The 16,538-nt window shown below is 51.1% G+C and overlaps 1 protein-coding gene across 1 annotated transcript in view; it reads right to left on the bottom strand.

Annotated features, from left to right (window-relative positions):
* Positions 1–13,192: 13,192 nt before the first annotated feature.
* egr1 (early growth response 1) overlaps positions 13,193–16,538 on the bottom strand; it is a 7,717-nt gene continuing 4,371 nt past the window's right edge. The window contains exon 2 of the mRNA XM_041194095.1: positions 13,193–15,610. Coding sequence (XP_041050029.1) covers positions 14,016–15,610 — 1,595 coding nt within the window. The 3' untranslated portion in view covers positions 13,193–14,015. The remainder of the gene's footprint in view (positions 15,611–16,538) is intronic.

Raw genomic sequence — 16,538 nt, 5'->3', positions numbered from 1 at the left:
TTGGCTCACTGGGTACATCACCCCCAGCACTGCCCCTCTGGTTACATCGCCGCCAGCACAGACCCTGAGTGTACATGAACCCCCAACACTGACCTATGGTGTACATTGCCTCCAGCAGTGACACCCTGGGTGCAATACCCCCAACACTGACCCTTTGGGTACTTCACTCCAGCACTTAACCACAGGGTACATCGCCCCAGCACTGACCAACTGGGTATATTGTCCCCAGCACTGATCCCCTGGGTACATCGCCCCCAGCACTCTCCCCCTGGATATATTAGCATTAGCACTGACCCTGGGCACACGGCCCCTGGGATTGATTCCCTGACACAATGCCCCCAGCACTGATCCATTGGGTACATTGGCACGACACTGACCCCCTGGGTACATCACCCACTACACTGATCCCCTGGGTAAATTGCCCCCAACACTGACCCTCAGGGTACATTGACCCTAGCACTGACCCCCTGGATACATCACCACAATGCTGAAGCGTTGCTTACATCACCCCCAGCATGGACATCATGGGTTCAGCGTCCCCAGCACAGATCCCCTGAGTACAGCACCACCAGCTCTGACCCAATGTGTACATTGCCCCCAACACTGACCCACTGATAACATCACCCCCCCGGTACTGACCTACTGAGCATCACCGCCCAGCACTGACCCCTCTATATTCACCCCCTGCACTGACCTGTGTACATCTTCCCCAGCATTGATCACCTAGGAACATTGCCCCCACACTGAACCTTTGGGTTCATCGGTTCCAGCACTGACCCCCTTCATTACATCGGCCCCAGCACTGACCCTCTGGGCACATCACCCCAGCACTGACCGTCTGTTTACATCACTCCAGCACTGACCCTCTGGGCATTTTGGCCCAGCACTGACCCTCTGTTTAAATTGCCCCAGCACTGACCCACTGGATATATGCCCGCAGCACTGTGCCACTGGGTACATCACCCCCAGCACTGACCCTCTATGTTCATTGCCCCAGCACTGAATCACTGTACATTGCCCCAGCACTGAGCCACTGGCTACATCGCCCGAGCACTGACTCACTGGGTACATCGCTCCCAGTACTGAACCACTGGTCGCATTGTCCCCAGGAAGGATTCCCTGGACTCAATGCCCCCAACACTGTGCCATTGGGTACATCACCCCCAACACTGTCCCCCTGGGTATATTGCTCCCAACACTGACCCCCAGGTTACATTGCCCCCAGCACTGACCCCCTGGATACAACACCCTCTGTGTATATTGGCCCCAGCAAAGCCCCACTACGTGCTTCTCCTCCAACACAGACCCTGTGGCTACATTGCTCCCAGTGCTGAACCCCTGGATCTATTGCCCCCAGCACTGATCCCCGGGGTACATTTCCCCCAGCACTTTCTAATTGGTTACATCACCCCTAGTACTGACCCCCTGAGTACATCACCCTCAGACTGTCTTCAATTGCAGCAGCTCTATTACAAGTTTCATTACTTGTCAGACAGCCTGATGTGTTTTACCCTGTTACCAGCCCCTCAGTGCACTGTGTCTCAGGCAGAAATCTTTCCCCAGTGCACATCTATGGCTGTCTTCCCAAGCTTCAACCTATCCCTTAGCATGTATCCTGCAGCGTGGAATGTGACAGTCTGCAACACCTAGTGCTGGACAACCCTCTGTACTGGAACACACACCTTCAACCTAACTTCACCCTAATCTAACCCTAACCTCAACACCAACTTAACACCAGGCCCAAACGTAAACCCGATCCCAACCCTAACCCCTAATTTAACAGCCCCGACCCTCCTACCACACCCCACCCCCCTCTATGAACTCCCAACCCCCACCCACCAACCCCCACCTACTCCCAGCAACCCCCACCCCCCTCCCCACCCCTCTCCCAGCTTCCCCTACCCCCTCCCAAACCCCACCAACCCCATCCCACCACCCCCCATACCATGCCCAACAAACCCCACACCTCTCCCAGCAACCCCCAACCCCCTCCCAGCAACCCCTCAACACCGCCCCCCCCTCTACCAACCCCCATCGGCTCCCTCCCCCTCCACACCCCTCCCAACACACCCCAACCCCACACCCCTCTCAACCCACCCCACGCCTCTCCCAATGCCGCCCCCCCAACACCCCTCCCAACACCCCGTCCCACATCCCTGCCAAACCTTTCCTAAACACCCCACTTCCACACCCCCTCTCCAGCACCCCCTTCCAAACCCCAACACCCCAGCCCCCACACCACTCCACATCCCACGCTCCACAACCCAGCCCCCACACCCCTCCCCACCCACCCCCACACTCTTCCCCACCCATCCCCCCACTCCCCCCAAACTCACCCCCCAACCCTCCCAACTCCGCCTCCCACACCCCTCCGAACACCCCTCCCCCTCCTCTTCCCTCCCAACCCCCCCACACTCCTCCCAAACCCCATACCACACTCCTCACAATCCCCCCAAACCCTTCCCCGTCCCATCCCCCCTTCGAACCCCCATCCCACACCGCTCCCAACCCCCCGCTCCCACACCCATCCCAACCACCCACTCCCACACGCCCCCTCTCAAACCTCCCCCCACACCCATCCCAACCACCCACTCCCACATGCCCCCTCCCAATCCCCCCCTCCCACACCCCTCCCAACCATCCACTCCCACACGCCCCCTCTCAAACCTCCCTCAACACCCTGCCCAACACCCCTCTTTCACACACTTCTCAACCACCCACTCCCACATGCCCTCTCCCAACCCTCCCCCCACACCCCTCTCAAGCACCCCCTCCCACACCCCAACCAACCCCCCTCCTGCACCCCTCCCAACACCCCCACACCACTGCCAAACCCCTCCCAAACACCCCCTCCCACACCGCCCCCAAAAACCCCCATTCCTCCCTTCCACACCTGCCCCATCCTCCCTCCCTCGCCCCCTTGCCCCCCCACACCCCCACACCTCCAACCCTCCCCAACACTCCCTCCCACACCCCCCCAATACCCCCTCCCACACCCCCCCCCACAGCCTCACCCACAACCCCCACCCACACCACCCTAAACTCTTTCCGACAGCCCTCCCAATACCCCCCATAACCCTCCTAATCCCCCCACACCACTGCCAAACCCCTCCCAAACACCCCTTCCCACACCGCCCCCAAAAACCCCCATTCCTCCCTTCCACGCCCCCCATCCTCCCTCCCTCACCCCCTTGAACCCAACCCCCCATAGCCCCGCACAGCCACCCCCACACCCCCAACCCCCCCAACACTCCCTCCCACACCCCCCCAATACCCCCTCCCACACCCCCCCACAGCCTCACCCACAACCCCCACCCACACCACCCTAAACTCTTTCCGACAGCCCTCCCAATACCCCCCACAACCCTCCTAATCCCCCCACACCACTGCCAAACCCCTCCCAAACACCCCTTCCCACACCGCCCCCAAAAACCCCCATTCCTCCCTTCCACGCCCCCCATCCTCCCTCCCTCACCCCCTTGAACCCAACCCCCCATAGCCCCGCACAGCCACCCCCACACCCCCAACCCCCCCAACACTCCCTCCCACACCCTCCCAAAACCCCCTCCCACACCCCCCCACACCCCCACCCACAACCCCCACCCACACCTCCCTAAGCTCTTTCCCACACCCCTCCCAATACCTCCCACACCCCTCCCAACCCCACTCCCATACTCCTCCCAATTCCCCCTTCCCACACCTCTCTCAACACCCTCCCACACCCCTCCCAACCCCCCATCCCACATCCCTCCAAACCACCCTCCCAATCCCCCCTCCCACTACCATCTGAACACCCCCCTCCCCTCCCAAACACCCCCACTCCTCCCAACACCCCCTCACACTCCATACAACCCCTCCTCCCTCCCAACCACCTCCTCCCACACGCCCCCTCCAAGCCCCCCCACCCAACCCCACACCAGCGCACTCCAGCCTCCACTGCCCAATCCCCCACCCCCGCCCTCATGCCCACCCTTCACTGCCCAACATCCCACCCCAACCCCATCCTCCACCGGCCAACACCCCCCACCCTGCATCCCACCCCTCTCCACCGCCCAACCCCCCCCTCCGCCACCCAACATGCTCCACGCTCCAAACCCCCTCGACTCGCCCGCCTCCACCCTCCTACGACTCCCAACCTCCAAAGCCCCCTCACCCTCCACCGTCCAAACCCCACCCCCCTCCACCGCCCAACACCCCCCTCCACCGCCCAATGCCCCCCTCCACCTCCCAACCCCCCAAACCCTCCTCCACTGCCCAACCCCCCACACCCGCCCTCATGCCCACCCTTCACTGCCCAACATCCCACCCCAACCCCATCCTCTACTAGCGAACACCCCCCACCCTCCATCCCACCCCTCTCCACTGCCCAACACCCCCTCCACTGCCTAACATGCTCCACACTCCAAACCCCCTCCACCCACGCCCCTCCACCCTCCAACCCTCCACCCTCCCTTGACTCCCAACCTACAAAACCCCCTCACCCTCCACCATCCAAACCCTACCCCCTCCACCGCCCAACCTCCCCCTCCACCGCCCAACCCCTCCCTTCCACTGCCCAACAAGCTCCACGCTCCAAACCCCCCCACCCGCCCCCCCACCCTCCAACCCACCACCCTCCTACCACCCCCAACCTCCAAATCCCCCTCACCCTCCACCGTCCAAACCCCACCACCCTCCACCACCCAACCTCCCCCTCCACCGCCCAACAACCCCCTCCATCGCCCAATGCCCCCTCCACCTCCCAACTTCCCCAACCCTCTTCCACCGCCCAACATGCTCCATGCTCCAAACCCCCCTACCCACCCCCTCCAATGCCTCCCAACCCCCCTCCAACGCCCCCCACTGCCCCACCGCCCAAACACGCCCCCACCGCCCAACCCCCCTTCCATCCCCACCCCCTCTACCCACCAACCCCCAACCTCTCTATCCCCCAACTCCCCCAACCACCTCCCCTAACCCCACCCTAACCCCCCCACACTCCACAGCCCAACTCCCCCCAAAGCCCCTCCACCCTCCAACCGCCCCCACCCTCCAAACCCCCCATCCTGCACGACCCAACTCCTCCCCAACACCCACCACCCTCCACCGCCCAAACCCCCACCCCCAAACTCACCCTTCACCACCCAACCCCACACCGCCCAACCCCCCCACACCCTCACCCTCCACTGCCCAACCCCCCAACCCCACCGCCCATCTCCGCCCCCACCTCCACCGCCCAAACCCCCACCCCCCCAAACCCCCACCTCCACCCTCTACCGCCCAACCCTCACCCACCCTCCACCACACAAACCCCCACCCCCACTGCCCAACCCCCACCACCCCCAAATCGCCCCCACACCCTCCACCGCCCAAACCCCCACTCCACTACCCAACCCCCCTATGCTCCAAACCACCCTCCACCACCCAATGCCCCCCACCACTCAAACCTCCCCCCTCCAGCTCCCAACGCCCTCCACCATCCAACCGCCCCCACTCCCACCCCTCCCCTCCCCTCCCACACTCTTCCCCCCATCCTCCCCATTGTCATTCGAGTTGTTCTCTTCTGTTTGCGCCCTATCTGAAATAGCAGTTAAAGAGCTAGGAGGTTTTATTGAGTGAATCTGAGTCTCCACATTACAGCCTCTAACTCCCCTGGCTCTCCAGATTTCTCTGAACTCAGTCTCAGCCGATGATTCCGAAGAAGCAGATTTGCATAGTGTCAGCTGCACTCAATAACAGGCAGGAAACACCATCTGTGGTAACAGGAACCTCCTTATATGGAGTACAGGAATCTCCAGATATGGAGCTTCCTGAGCAAACGGAAATTTCCGCTTGGTCTGATGCATGGAATACGGAGTCATATGACAGTAACTATTTTAAAAGCAGGGCTGTGTTGTTTGGGCTGACACACCTAATCCCCGAGGATATGTTAACGATTCTCAACAGCAAACAGCTTCAGTGAACGCGAGGCTGCGAGAGGAGGAGACGGGGAGAGAGAGCGTGGGAGTAAAGAGCAGAGAGTGAGAGGAGATGTAGGTGCTGATTGCTGAGGCTGGAGAACAGCCAAGTGTTGATGTCAGCAGTAGTTGCAGTGTTTTCATGGTCCACAGGGGCAGCCATTGCACAGCTTGGCAGTCAGTGACTTGTGTCTGCAGCCAGCGTGCTTTTCTCAGAGACAGTCTCACACACTTAACACTTTCCCTCCTGCCTGGTTAGCTGAGATGGCAAACCAAGGACGTCTCAAATTGTTTTCCTGCCAATGAAGGCTTTTTGAAGCATGGCAGACGAAATGTGCACAGGCAGCTCCCAGAAACAGTAAACCTACAATTAGCAGCAAGAGAGGCAACCTGTGTGAGACTAACAATCACACTTCATTGCTTGGTGGATCATACCACCCACCAGAGCACTTTCAGTCTCAGCCCACATGGCACCTTCGCACCCTTTCCCGGCGTGGTGCCCCCAACCCACTCCCCTCTCCACCCCCCCTCCAAATATCTTACACCACTTACCATCACTCCACCCATATTGACAACTTTACGCTTTGCCAACCATCCAAAAAGCCTTCATCATATCACCTACCACCCACCGTCACAGCATCCACCATTGCAGATCCACAAAGGGTGCTAGGAGTTTGGGGGAAAGGCTGAGAAATTATACTTTTCCTAACCTCTCCTGCTCTTTGCCTCTTCCCATTTAGGATCCTCATTAAAATCTCTTTGATCAGGTTCTTGGCCCCCTGTTCCACTATCATCTTCTAGCTGCTGCCAGATATTGTTTGATCATCCCCCTTTGAAGCACATTGGGGATTTTAAAAGTTTTATAAAAATGCAGGTAGCTGTCAGTTTTTCAATGTACTCTCGGTTTAAAGCTCCCAGTTCTGAAGTTCTGGACTCGAAACGTTAACTCTGTTTCTCTCTCCACAGATTCTGTCAGACCTGCTGAGTTTTTCCAGCATTTTTTGTTTTTGTCTCAGCTTAAAGCCTGATATGGCCTCTCACCATCATTCTTCGTTTGATTGTGTAGAGGACTGAAATCCTCCTGGAACTAATGTTAATAGTTGAATGTGTGATCTCCTTCAAGCTCAAGAATTCCGGGTATTATTTGGACTTTACTCAGGATTGGGTAAACGACAAGTTGCCCTCGAAGTCCCGACTAATGGTCTAAGTCACTAAGTTAATCAGCATTACAATCTAGTGGCTCAGAAGCAGCAAACTTCCTTCAGAGTCAGAAAGTCTGACAATTATGTTCCACTCCACAGGAACAAGTTTATAGTGTAGTCTGACATTCCATATAGCACTGTAGAGGAGCAGTACTTAGGTAGTGCTGCACTGTCGGAGGGTCTGTACTGAGGAAGCACTGCACTGTCGGAAGATCAGTACTGAGGAAGTGCTGCACTGTTGGAGGGTCAGTACTGAGGAGGAGCTGCACTGTCAGTGGTTCAGTAATGAGGAAGCACTGAACTGTCAGAGGGTCAGTACTGAGGGAGAACTGCCCTGCCAGAGGGTCAGTACTGAAGGAACATTGCACCGTCAGAGGGTCAGTACTGAAGGAACACTGCACTGTCGAGGGTCAGTACTGAGGGAGTGCTGCGCTGTCAAAGGGTGAGTACTAAGGGAGTGCTGCACTGTCCGAGGGGGTCAGTACTGCGGGAGTGCTGCACTGTCAATGTTGGCTGTTTTGTGTTGGTGCTACACTTATAGAGGATCAGCACTGAGCAAGAATTGCACTGTTGGAGGGGCAGAACACACCCAACTATGCTCCATTACATCATGCCCTCATCCACACTCATGGCACCACTGTAACCCTGCAGACCGGGGGCATTGAAAAAATAAGGAAAAAGGTGAGACATATTTGAGGAGTTCCAAACGGACTTTGGAGTAAAGCGTTGTGAAGGAGAGGGCAGAGGAAATCTGATTTATACAAAGAAACCCATCCATTTAATGGTAATAAGTGCAATATTACTTGCAGTCACAGCTTGAGGGAAAAGCTGAACTTAATGACACAAGTTCATATGGTATTACTGTGTTGCAAAATCTTTAATTCACATCACACTTCAGGGCAACATTAATGGAACAAAATTCTCGATGCTCCGACATTCAGCACATGGACTGTTTATTGTTGTATTTCGTACAATCTCAAGTAGGTTCAATAAGATTGGCATTTGAGAGAATGAAATGTGCCCCCGTCAAAATCTATCAGCGAGTCTCCCACAAAGATATACTTCATTCAGTCTCTCACTGTACTTGAGCCAAGCATCCCTGCCTGGCTCTGCTCAGAAAGGATAAATGTCACTGTTGGGTAGAGAATGGAGGAGCTGGGTTGTGAACTTGAAGCTGTTAATGTATGGACACCTCACAGCATTGGATTCTTGACCCATGCATTGGAGCCACAAGCTAAAGGGAAGGACAATGCAGAAACTGTTCAGCAAGCCTGCCTATTTTATCCTGCAGTGTAAAACAAGACCTGGGTTCTGACAGAGTTTCTTCATATAATACTGATCTTTATAGATGGTAGCCTATAACAATGACTTTCAGAACTGTTTTCTTTGATTTCACCCAATTCACTGCTGTCCATGACCAAAAACGTAGAAAGTTCTGTTCAATCATCATTCTCTTATTTACTTGAAATACCTTGGCTCCCAGTCTGGAAACACCTCACTTTTAAAATCCTCACACATTTTCACTGAAGGACCTTGTCAAGGGTGGCAAAGTCTCCAGGATTGCTCTGTAATATCCAGGATTAAAGGCAAATATCCAGGACATTGCTGCAGCCAAACACAGGCAATGTTTCATAGAGGTGATCAAAATCTCTGAAGGCCCAGAATTCAAATCCCACTCTAGAGGTCCAAGCTTGAAATTTAGTCAGACACTGGAGTACTCCTTAGGGTTTAGTGCAATGACAGAGAGTCAGTAGTGAGGGAGTGCTGCACTGTCGGAGGGTCAGTACTGAAGGAGCACTGCACTGTCGGAGGATCAGAATTAAGGGAGCACTGCATTTTTGGAGGGCCCGTAGTGAGGGACTGCTGCACTGTCGAAAGGTCAGTAGTGAGGGAGTGCTGCACTGTCAGAGGGTCAGTACTGAGGGAGCGCTACACTGTCGGAGGCTCAGTACTGAAGGAGAACTGCACTGTCGGAGGGTCAGTATTAAGGGAGCACTGCACTTTTGGAGGGTCAGCACTGAAGGAGCACTGCACTGTTGGAGGGTCAGTGCCGAGGGAGCGCCGCACTGTCAGAGGGACAGTACTGTAGGAGAGCTGCACTGTCGGAGGGTCAGTACTGAGGGGGCACTGCACTGTCGAAGGGTCAGTACTGAGGGGGCACTGCACTGTCGGAGGGTCAGTACTGAGGGAGCACTGCACTACTGGACAGTGCTGGGAGTGCTGCACTGTAGTATGGTCAATACTGAGGGAGTGCCACACTGTTGAATGGTCAGTGCTGAGGGAGTGCCACAGTGTCAGAGGGTCAGTACTGAGGGAGAGCTACACTGTCAGAGGATCAGTATTGAGGGAGCACTTCACTGTCAGAGGGTCAGTACTGAAGGAGTGCTGCACTGTCAGAGGGTCAGTACTGATGGATTGCTGCTTATTAGGAAGCACTGTACTGGTAAACTGCTGGACCATCAAAGGGGCAATGTTGAAGGAGGGATGCACTGTCTGGGGCAGCCCTGGGGAAGCGCTGCACAATCAGAGAAGGAGTACTGGCATAGTACTGCAGTCATGGAGGCAGCACTGACTGAAGAACAAGATTTTATCTTGATTTCCAGACTAACATCCCCATGAATTAACAGGGATCTTGTGTAAAAAGGATGATGTGCATACTAAAATATGAACAGTTAGTGTACTCTAGGAAAATGACATGAACTTGGATTTTGTCTCAATACGTCCAACAAGAATGAAAGGCTCAAATTACAGCAAATTTCCACGCAACTTATCCCACCGCACACCAACAGACGTCAATTGTGCTGCATCAACAAAGCTCTTGCCCGAGGTCATGATTGTAATGGGACAGAGACGTCAATTGTATCTGTCTAAGGAGTAAATGCAACTGTTTGGGGAGTGAATGTTTCTCATTGTGGAGTGAATGTATCTGTTTGCGGAGTGAATGATTTTATTTGGGGAATGAATATTCTCATTAGGGAGTGCATGTTTCTGTTTGGGGAGTGAATTTTTCCAATTGGGGAATGAACGTTTCTGATTGTGGAGTGAATGGTTCCGATTTTGGAGTGAATGTTTCACTTTGGAGAGTGAATGTTTCTGTCTGGGGAATGAATGTATCTGTTTAGGGAGTGAATTTTTCTGATTGGGGAGCGAATGTTTCCATTTGGGGAGTGAATGTTTCTGTTTGGAGAGAGACTCTTTCTCACTGGGGAGCTAATGTTTCTCACTGTGGAGTGAATGTGTCCATTTGGGGAGTGAACATTACTGTTTCGGGAGTGAACATGTGCGTTTGGGGATTGAATGTTTCTGTTTGGGGAGAGACTCTTTCTCACTGTGGGTGAATGTGTCCATTTGGGGTGTCAATATTTCTGTTTGGAGAGCGAATGTTTCTGTTTAGCAGGTGAATGTTTGTCATTGAGGAATACATGTTTTGTTTGGGGAGTGACTCTTGCTTTCGGGGAGTGAATACTTCTGTTTGGGGAGTCAATGTTTCTGTTTGGGGAGTGAATGTGTCTGTTTGGGGAGTGACTATGTCCGTTTGGGGAGAGACTTTTTCTCACTGGGGGTGAATATTTCTGTTTTGGGGTGAATGTTTCTGTTTGGGGAGTGAACGTTTCTGTTTGGCGAGTAAATACTTCTCACCCTGGGTGAATGTTTCTGTTTTGGAAGTGAATGTTTCTCACTGGGGAGTGATTGCTTCTCACTAGGGAGTGAATATTCCTGCACACTCCTGCAGAACCTCCTTAGTGAGTTTCATGATAGTCTTGGTCATACAGGTTCCCTTTTACTAATCCCCTTTAAACAGTCTGGTTGGCTATAACAAAGCTCAGCAGTAAGATTGTCCAATTTTTGATCCCTGCTCTAACCCTTTCTTCATCTTTTTGTCTTGTTTAACTGTATCATACACACACAGCTCCTTCTGAATGCAGTTTCTCTGTCCTCCCCTCCATTACAGCTGTGTTTGGTCTGAAGCTCTCTTTTCTTTGCCACCCACGTGGCTTCTGTATTTTTTTGTATTTGTCCATGTGATGGGAGCATCACTGGCTAGGCCTGCATATATTGCCCTTGAGAATTAGAGATCCATGGCTTAATTCCAGGTTTTTTTTGTATTGAATTCAAATTTCACCATCTGCCATGGTGGGATTCAAACCTGGGTTACCAGAGCATTACCCTGGGTCTCGTGATTACTAGTCTAGTGACCATACCACTACACCACTGTCTCCTCCTTAACTTCTTGTTGATACTGCTGCCAGGTGAAGGGTCACCAGGTCACATTGACCAATGTTTCTTACTATCCAAGAAAATTGCAATTTATCTCTTTGCAATTCATGAAAATGCTGTTTCAAATGTTCTCAAATTAGACATTCCACAGACATTTTAAAGAAATTACAAATTTTCCTTGCTGTACTGCTTCTGCATCTAATGTCATCACACCTGCCTCTCTCTAATGCCTTCACCTCCTTTCTAAGGTGCTGTGCCCAGAACTGGACACACTTCTCCAGTTAGAACTGATGTTTTATACAGGTTTATCATAACTTCATTGCTTTTGAGCTCTATGCCCTACTTATAAAGCCCAGGATGCTGTATGCTTCATTAACCACTCTCTTAAACTGCCCTGCCACCCTCAATGATTTGTGAACATATGCTCCCAGGTCCTTTTGCTCCTCGACCTTCTTTAGAATTGTACCATTTAGGTTATATTGCCTCTCTCGTTCTCCCTATAAAAACAAATCACTTCACATTTCTCTACATTACATTCCCCCCCACCCCCCCTCTCTGTTACCTCATCAAAAAACTCCATCAAGTTAGTTAGACACACTTCACCCTTAAGAAATCCATGCTGGCATTCCTTAATTAACCCATAATTGTCCAAGTGACTATTAATTGTGTCTCAAATTAGTTTCTAGATGTTTCCCTATGCCCAAAGTTAAACTGACTGGCCTGTAGTTGCTAGGCTTATCTTTACACCCCTTTTGAACAAGGGCTGTAATTCTCCAGTCCCCTGGCACTGCCCCTGAGTTTATGGAAAACTGGAAAATTATGGTCAGTTTCTCTGTAATTTTCATTCTCATTTCCCTCAGTATCCTGTGATGCATTTCATACTTCCACCTTGTCAATTATAAACCATTCAAATGTCAGAACCACCTTCCCTTTCACCATGACCTAGCCAGCATCTTCTTCCTTGGTAATGCCAGATGTAAAGTATTCATTTAGTACCTCAGGCATGGCCCCCTGCCTTCATGCATAAACCCCCATTTTGATCCCTAATTGGCCCGACTCATCCTTTTACCACTATTTATATGCCTGTAGAAGACTTTGGATTCCCTTTTATCTTAGCCTGTTCTTTCTCATACTTTCTCTTTGTTTTTCCTATTTGTTTTTTCAATTTCCCTCTGTACCTTCTATATTCAGCTTAGTTCTCAGTTGTATTATTCACCTGACATCTGTCATCATCACACTTTTTCCGCTTCACCTTACTCTCTCTTTCTTTCATCATTCAGGGAGCTAATGCTCCAGTTAGAAACATTGATTCAAACTGAAATCAATGGTTGACAGAGAAAACTGTAACTGAGAGATAAGCCTGCTTTAAAGAGGAGATAGATCGGCCAAGGGCCCATGAAGGGGAAAGATAGGATAGTTATGGTTTTCTTTGTCAATCTTTGATTTCAATTTGTTTGAATGTTTCTGACTGGGTAATGAATGTTTTTGTTTTGTGAGTGAATGTAGCTGCATGGGGAGTGGATGTGTGTGGTTTGGGAGTGAATGGAGCTGCATGGGGAGTGGATGAGTATGGATGCGTTTGTGAGTGAATGTAGCTGCATGGGGAGTGGATGTGTGTGGTTTGGGAGTGAATGGAGCTGCATGGGGAGTGGATGTATTTGGTTTGGGATTGAATGTAGCTGCATGGGGAGTGGATGTGTTTGGTTTAGGAGTGAATATCTCAGCTTGTGGGGTGCATATTTTTCTTTGGGGTGTGATTGCATCATGATGTATTTCAATTGCAGGCATTCTGTGGTTTGGACTTTTAACCAGGAGCCAAGAGATAGTCAAACAAACTTAAGAGATCAATCTTTTGAAGATTTATTTTGCTTTTTTCCTCAAGGATATATTTGTACACCAAATATCCAATAGGCAGTAAAGCGCATTCCAATGTGTAAGAAGCGAGAACAGTCAGGCGCTCCGTTTACAAACACTACGTTGAAATGTATCCACCAGGTGAAATGCATGTTGAGAACATACAAAAAAATACAGGCCTACTCAGTAGGTAACAGTAACATCCGGGCTCTGAATCTATTTACACTTAGATTACAAAAATATACTTTTAGATATTTTTTGCTTACATTCGAAAGAAATGTTTTTGGCATTTCTTCCCTTGTTCCCTTCCTTCTGATATTCCCTCCATCTACAAAGTGCCTTTAATGATCATCCTTCCCCTTTCTCCTTTAAGGCTTTGATGCAGTGCATCCACTAACAGACACACATGTCAGCAAGCTACACGTAAAAGGCACGCCGACTTCTTATAACTTTAAAACCAACTGAAAGACAAGCAGGTTCTGCCACATGGGAGTACTGAGGTGACCTCCACAGAATGAAGAATATCTCCTGCACATGCTGCCACCTCACTGCATTCCAAGTGCATTTTGTTTTGTTTAGAAGGAACTGATAACAGCATTGCACAATAGAAACATTTACCAAATGCCCTGCCAACTCCAAATATACAGGATGGAATATGCAAATGCTTCCCCCCACTCCATTAAACAATCTTCACATGAACAGTACCTGCAGAATAGTGAGTGGGGGAAGGCTTGACACAAGTACACAATAGCAACGTGAAGTTTATTTATATAAAACATGTCCATTATTGGAGACCTGAACAACTTCAGATCTCAATTGTCCTTGGTGTTAGAGTGGATGGCATCTCAGAGGGTGGTGAGGTCACTGAAGGGTAAGTGTTGTTCACTACTGTTGAGGGATATGTGCTACTTACTGAGGATTCAAAAGAAGTGCTCACTATTGCAGAGGGATATGTGTTAGTTACTGAGGATTCAAAAGAAGTGCTCACTATTGCAGAGGGATATGTGTTAGTTACTGAGGATTCAAAAGAAGTGCTCACTATTGCAGAGGGATATGTGCTAGTAATTGGGGATTCAAATGAAGTGCTGACCACTGATGAGGGAAATGTGTTAGTGGTTGGGGATTCAAAGGAGGTGCTGACTACTGCAGAGGGATATGTGTTAGTTACTGAGGATTCAAAGGAGGTGCTCACCACTGATGAGGGATATGTGTTAGTGGCTGGGGATTCAAAGGAGGTACTGACTATTGCAGAGGGATATGTGCTAGTTACTGAGGATTCAAAGGAGGTGTTGACTTGTGCGGAGGGATATGAGTTAGTAATTGGGGATTCAAATGAAGTGCTGACCGCTGATGAGGGATATGTGTTAGTGACTGGGGATTCAAAGGAGGTACTGACTACTGCAGAGGGATATGCGTTAGTTATTGGAGCTGGGAAAGAGATTGCAGACGGAGTATTGGAGCTGGAGATACACATGGCCTTCTCTGCTTTCTTCTCCTTCTGCCTCAGGTGAATCTTGGTGTGCCTTTTCCTCTCGTCGCTTCTGGCAAATTTCCTACCGCAGATTTCGCAAGCGAACGGCTTCTCGCCGGTGTGTGTACGGATGTGAGTGGTGAGGTGGTCGCTTCTGCTGAAGTTCCTCATGCAGATCCGGCACTGGAAGGGTTTCTGACCAGTGTGGATCCGGATATGGCGAGTGAGTTCATCAGACCTGGAGAAACGACGGTCACAAGTCTCCATGGGACAGGCGTACGGCCGCTCATGGGGAGGGGTCTTGCTGGGCCTGTTTGGGTATTTCCTCAGCCTGGACGGCTGGATGAGTTGGGAGTGGTAAGTGTTAGTGTTCTTGGGTTCCGGACAGCTGCTCTGGTTGGCGATGGCTTTGATGGTGGACAGTGGGATGAGGGAAGGTTGGGCCCTGGGCCCCAGTGTCTGAAAAGGTTTCTGTTCAGTATTGTTCATGGTGATCTCCTCCTGCTGTGAAAACAAATAGTCCGGAATCATGGGCAGCTGGAAGTTAGTGCTGCAGTTCTTGGTGTTGGAGTAAGACGGGTACTGGATAGGGTTACTGGCACTCGCGAAGCCGTCAGACTGGCCTGTGAAGATATCCGAGTTGGAGCTAGTGAAAGTTGCAGGAGCCGAGTAGATTGCAGTGGAGTCGCTCTGCTGGGCAGGACCGCTGATGGGCTGGCTGGAGGAAGCCGAGTTTGAGCAAGGGGCGCTCATACTGACGATGCCACTGACAAGGCTGAAGAGTGGTTCGGGCCAAAGACTGTTGTTGCCAGAAGCAGGTTCCAATGAGAATCGGCCCGTATAGGCGATTGATGGAAGGCGGCAGTTCTGGGTCGAATAAGTCTCGATGAGGGATTTATCACCGCCTGGTGAAATATCGGTAAATGTATCTGGAATGAGAAAGGAAAATCATTCTAACAAAACAAGCGTCAGGGAGAATATCTGGCTTTTATTGTCTTAATCTGTCTGGTATTGTGCTTTATCTAAATATTCACATGTGCGTGTTTCTGTATATTGTGACTGTTGGTAACTTGTCATCATTTGTAAGTTGTATGTGTGTGTATGGGTCTCAGTGTCTGGGTCTGTGGGTCTGTGTGTGTGTGTTTCAGAGTGTGTGTGTGTTTCAGAGTGTGTGTGTGTTTCAGAGTGTGTGTGTGTGTGTGTTTCAGAGTGTGTGTGTGTGTGTGTGTGTTTCAGAGTGTGTGTGTGTGTGTGTGTGTGTGTGTGTTTCAGAGTGTGTGTGTGTGTGTGTGTGTGTGTGTGTGTTTGAGTGTGTGTGTGTGTGTGTGTGTGTGTGTGTGTGTGTTTCAGAGTGTGTGTGTGTGTGTGTGTGTGTGTTTCAGAGTGTGTGTGTGTGTGTGTGTGTGTGTGTGTGTGTGTTTCAGAGTGTGTGTGTGTGTGTGTGTGTGTGTGTGTGTTTCAGAGTGTGTGTGTGTGTGTGTGTGTGTGTGTGTGTTTCAGAGTGTGTGTGTGTGTGTGTGTGTGTGTGTGTGTTTCAGAGTGTGTGTGTGTGTGTGTGTGTGTGTTTCAGAGTGTGTGTGTGTGTGTGTTTCAGAGTGTGTGTGTGTGTGTGTGTGTGTTTCAGAGTGTGTGTGTGTGTGTGTGTGTGTGTGTTTCAGAGTGTGTGTGTGTGTGTGTGTGTGTGTTTCAGAGTGTGTGTGTGTGTGTGTGTGTCGAGTGTGTGTGTTTGTGTGTGTTTCAGAGTGTGTGTGTGTGTGTGTTTCAGAGTGTGTGTGTGTGTGTGTTTCAGAGTGTGTGTGTGTGTGTGTGTTTCAGAGTGTGTGTGTGTGTGTGTTTCAGAGTGTGTGTGTGTGTGTG

Source organism: Carcharodon carcharias, chromosome 8 (genome assembly GCF_017639515.1).
Source record: "Carcharodon carcharias isolate sCarCar2 chromosome 8, sCarCar2.pri, whole genome shotgun sequence".
Taxonomy (NCBI): Eukaryota; Metazoa; Chordata; class Chondrichthyes; order Lamniformes; family Lamnidae; genus Carcharodon; species Carcharodon carcharias.
The sequence above is the reverse complement of the archived record's forward strand: the minus strand, read 5'-3'. Positions and strand labels throughout refer to the sequence as shown.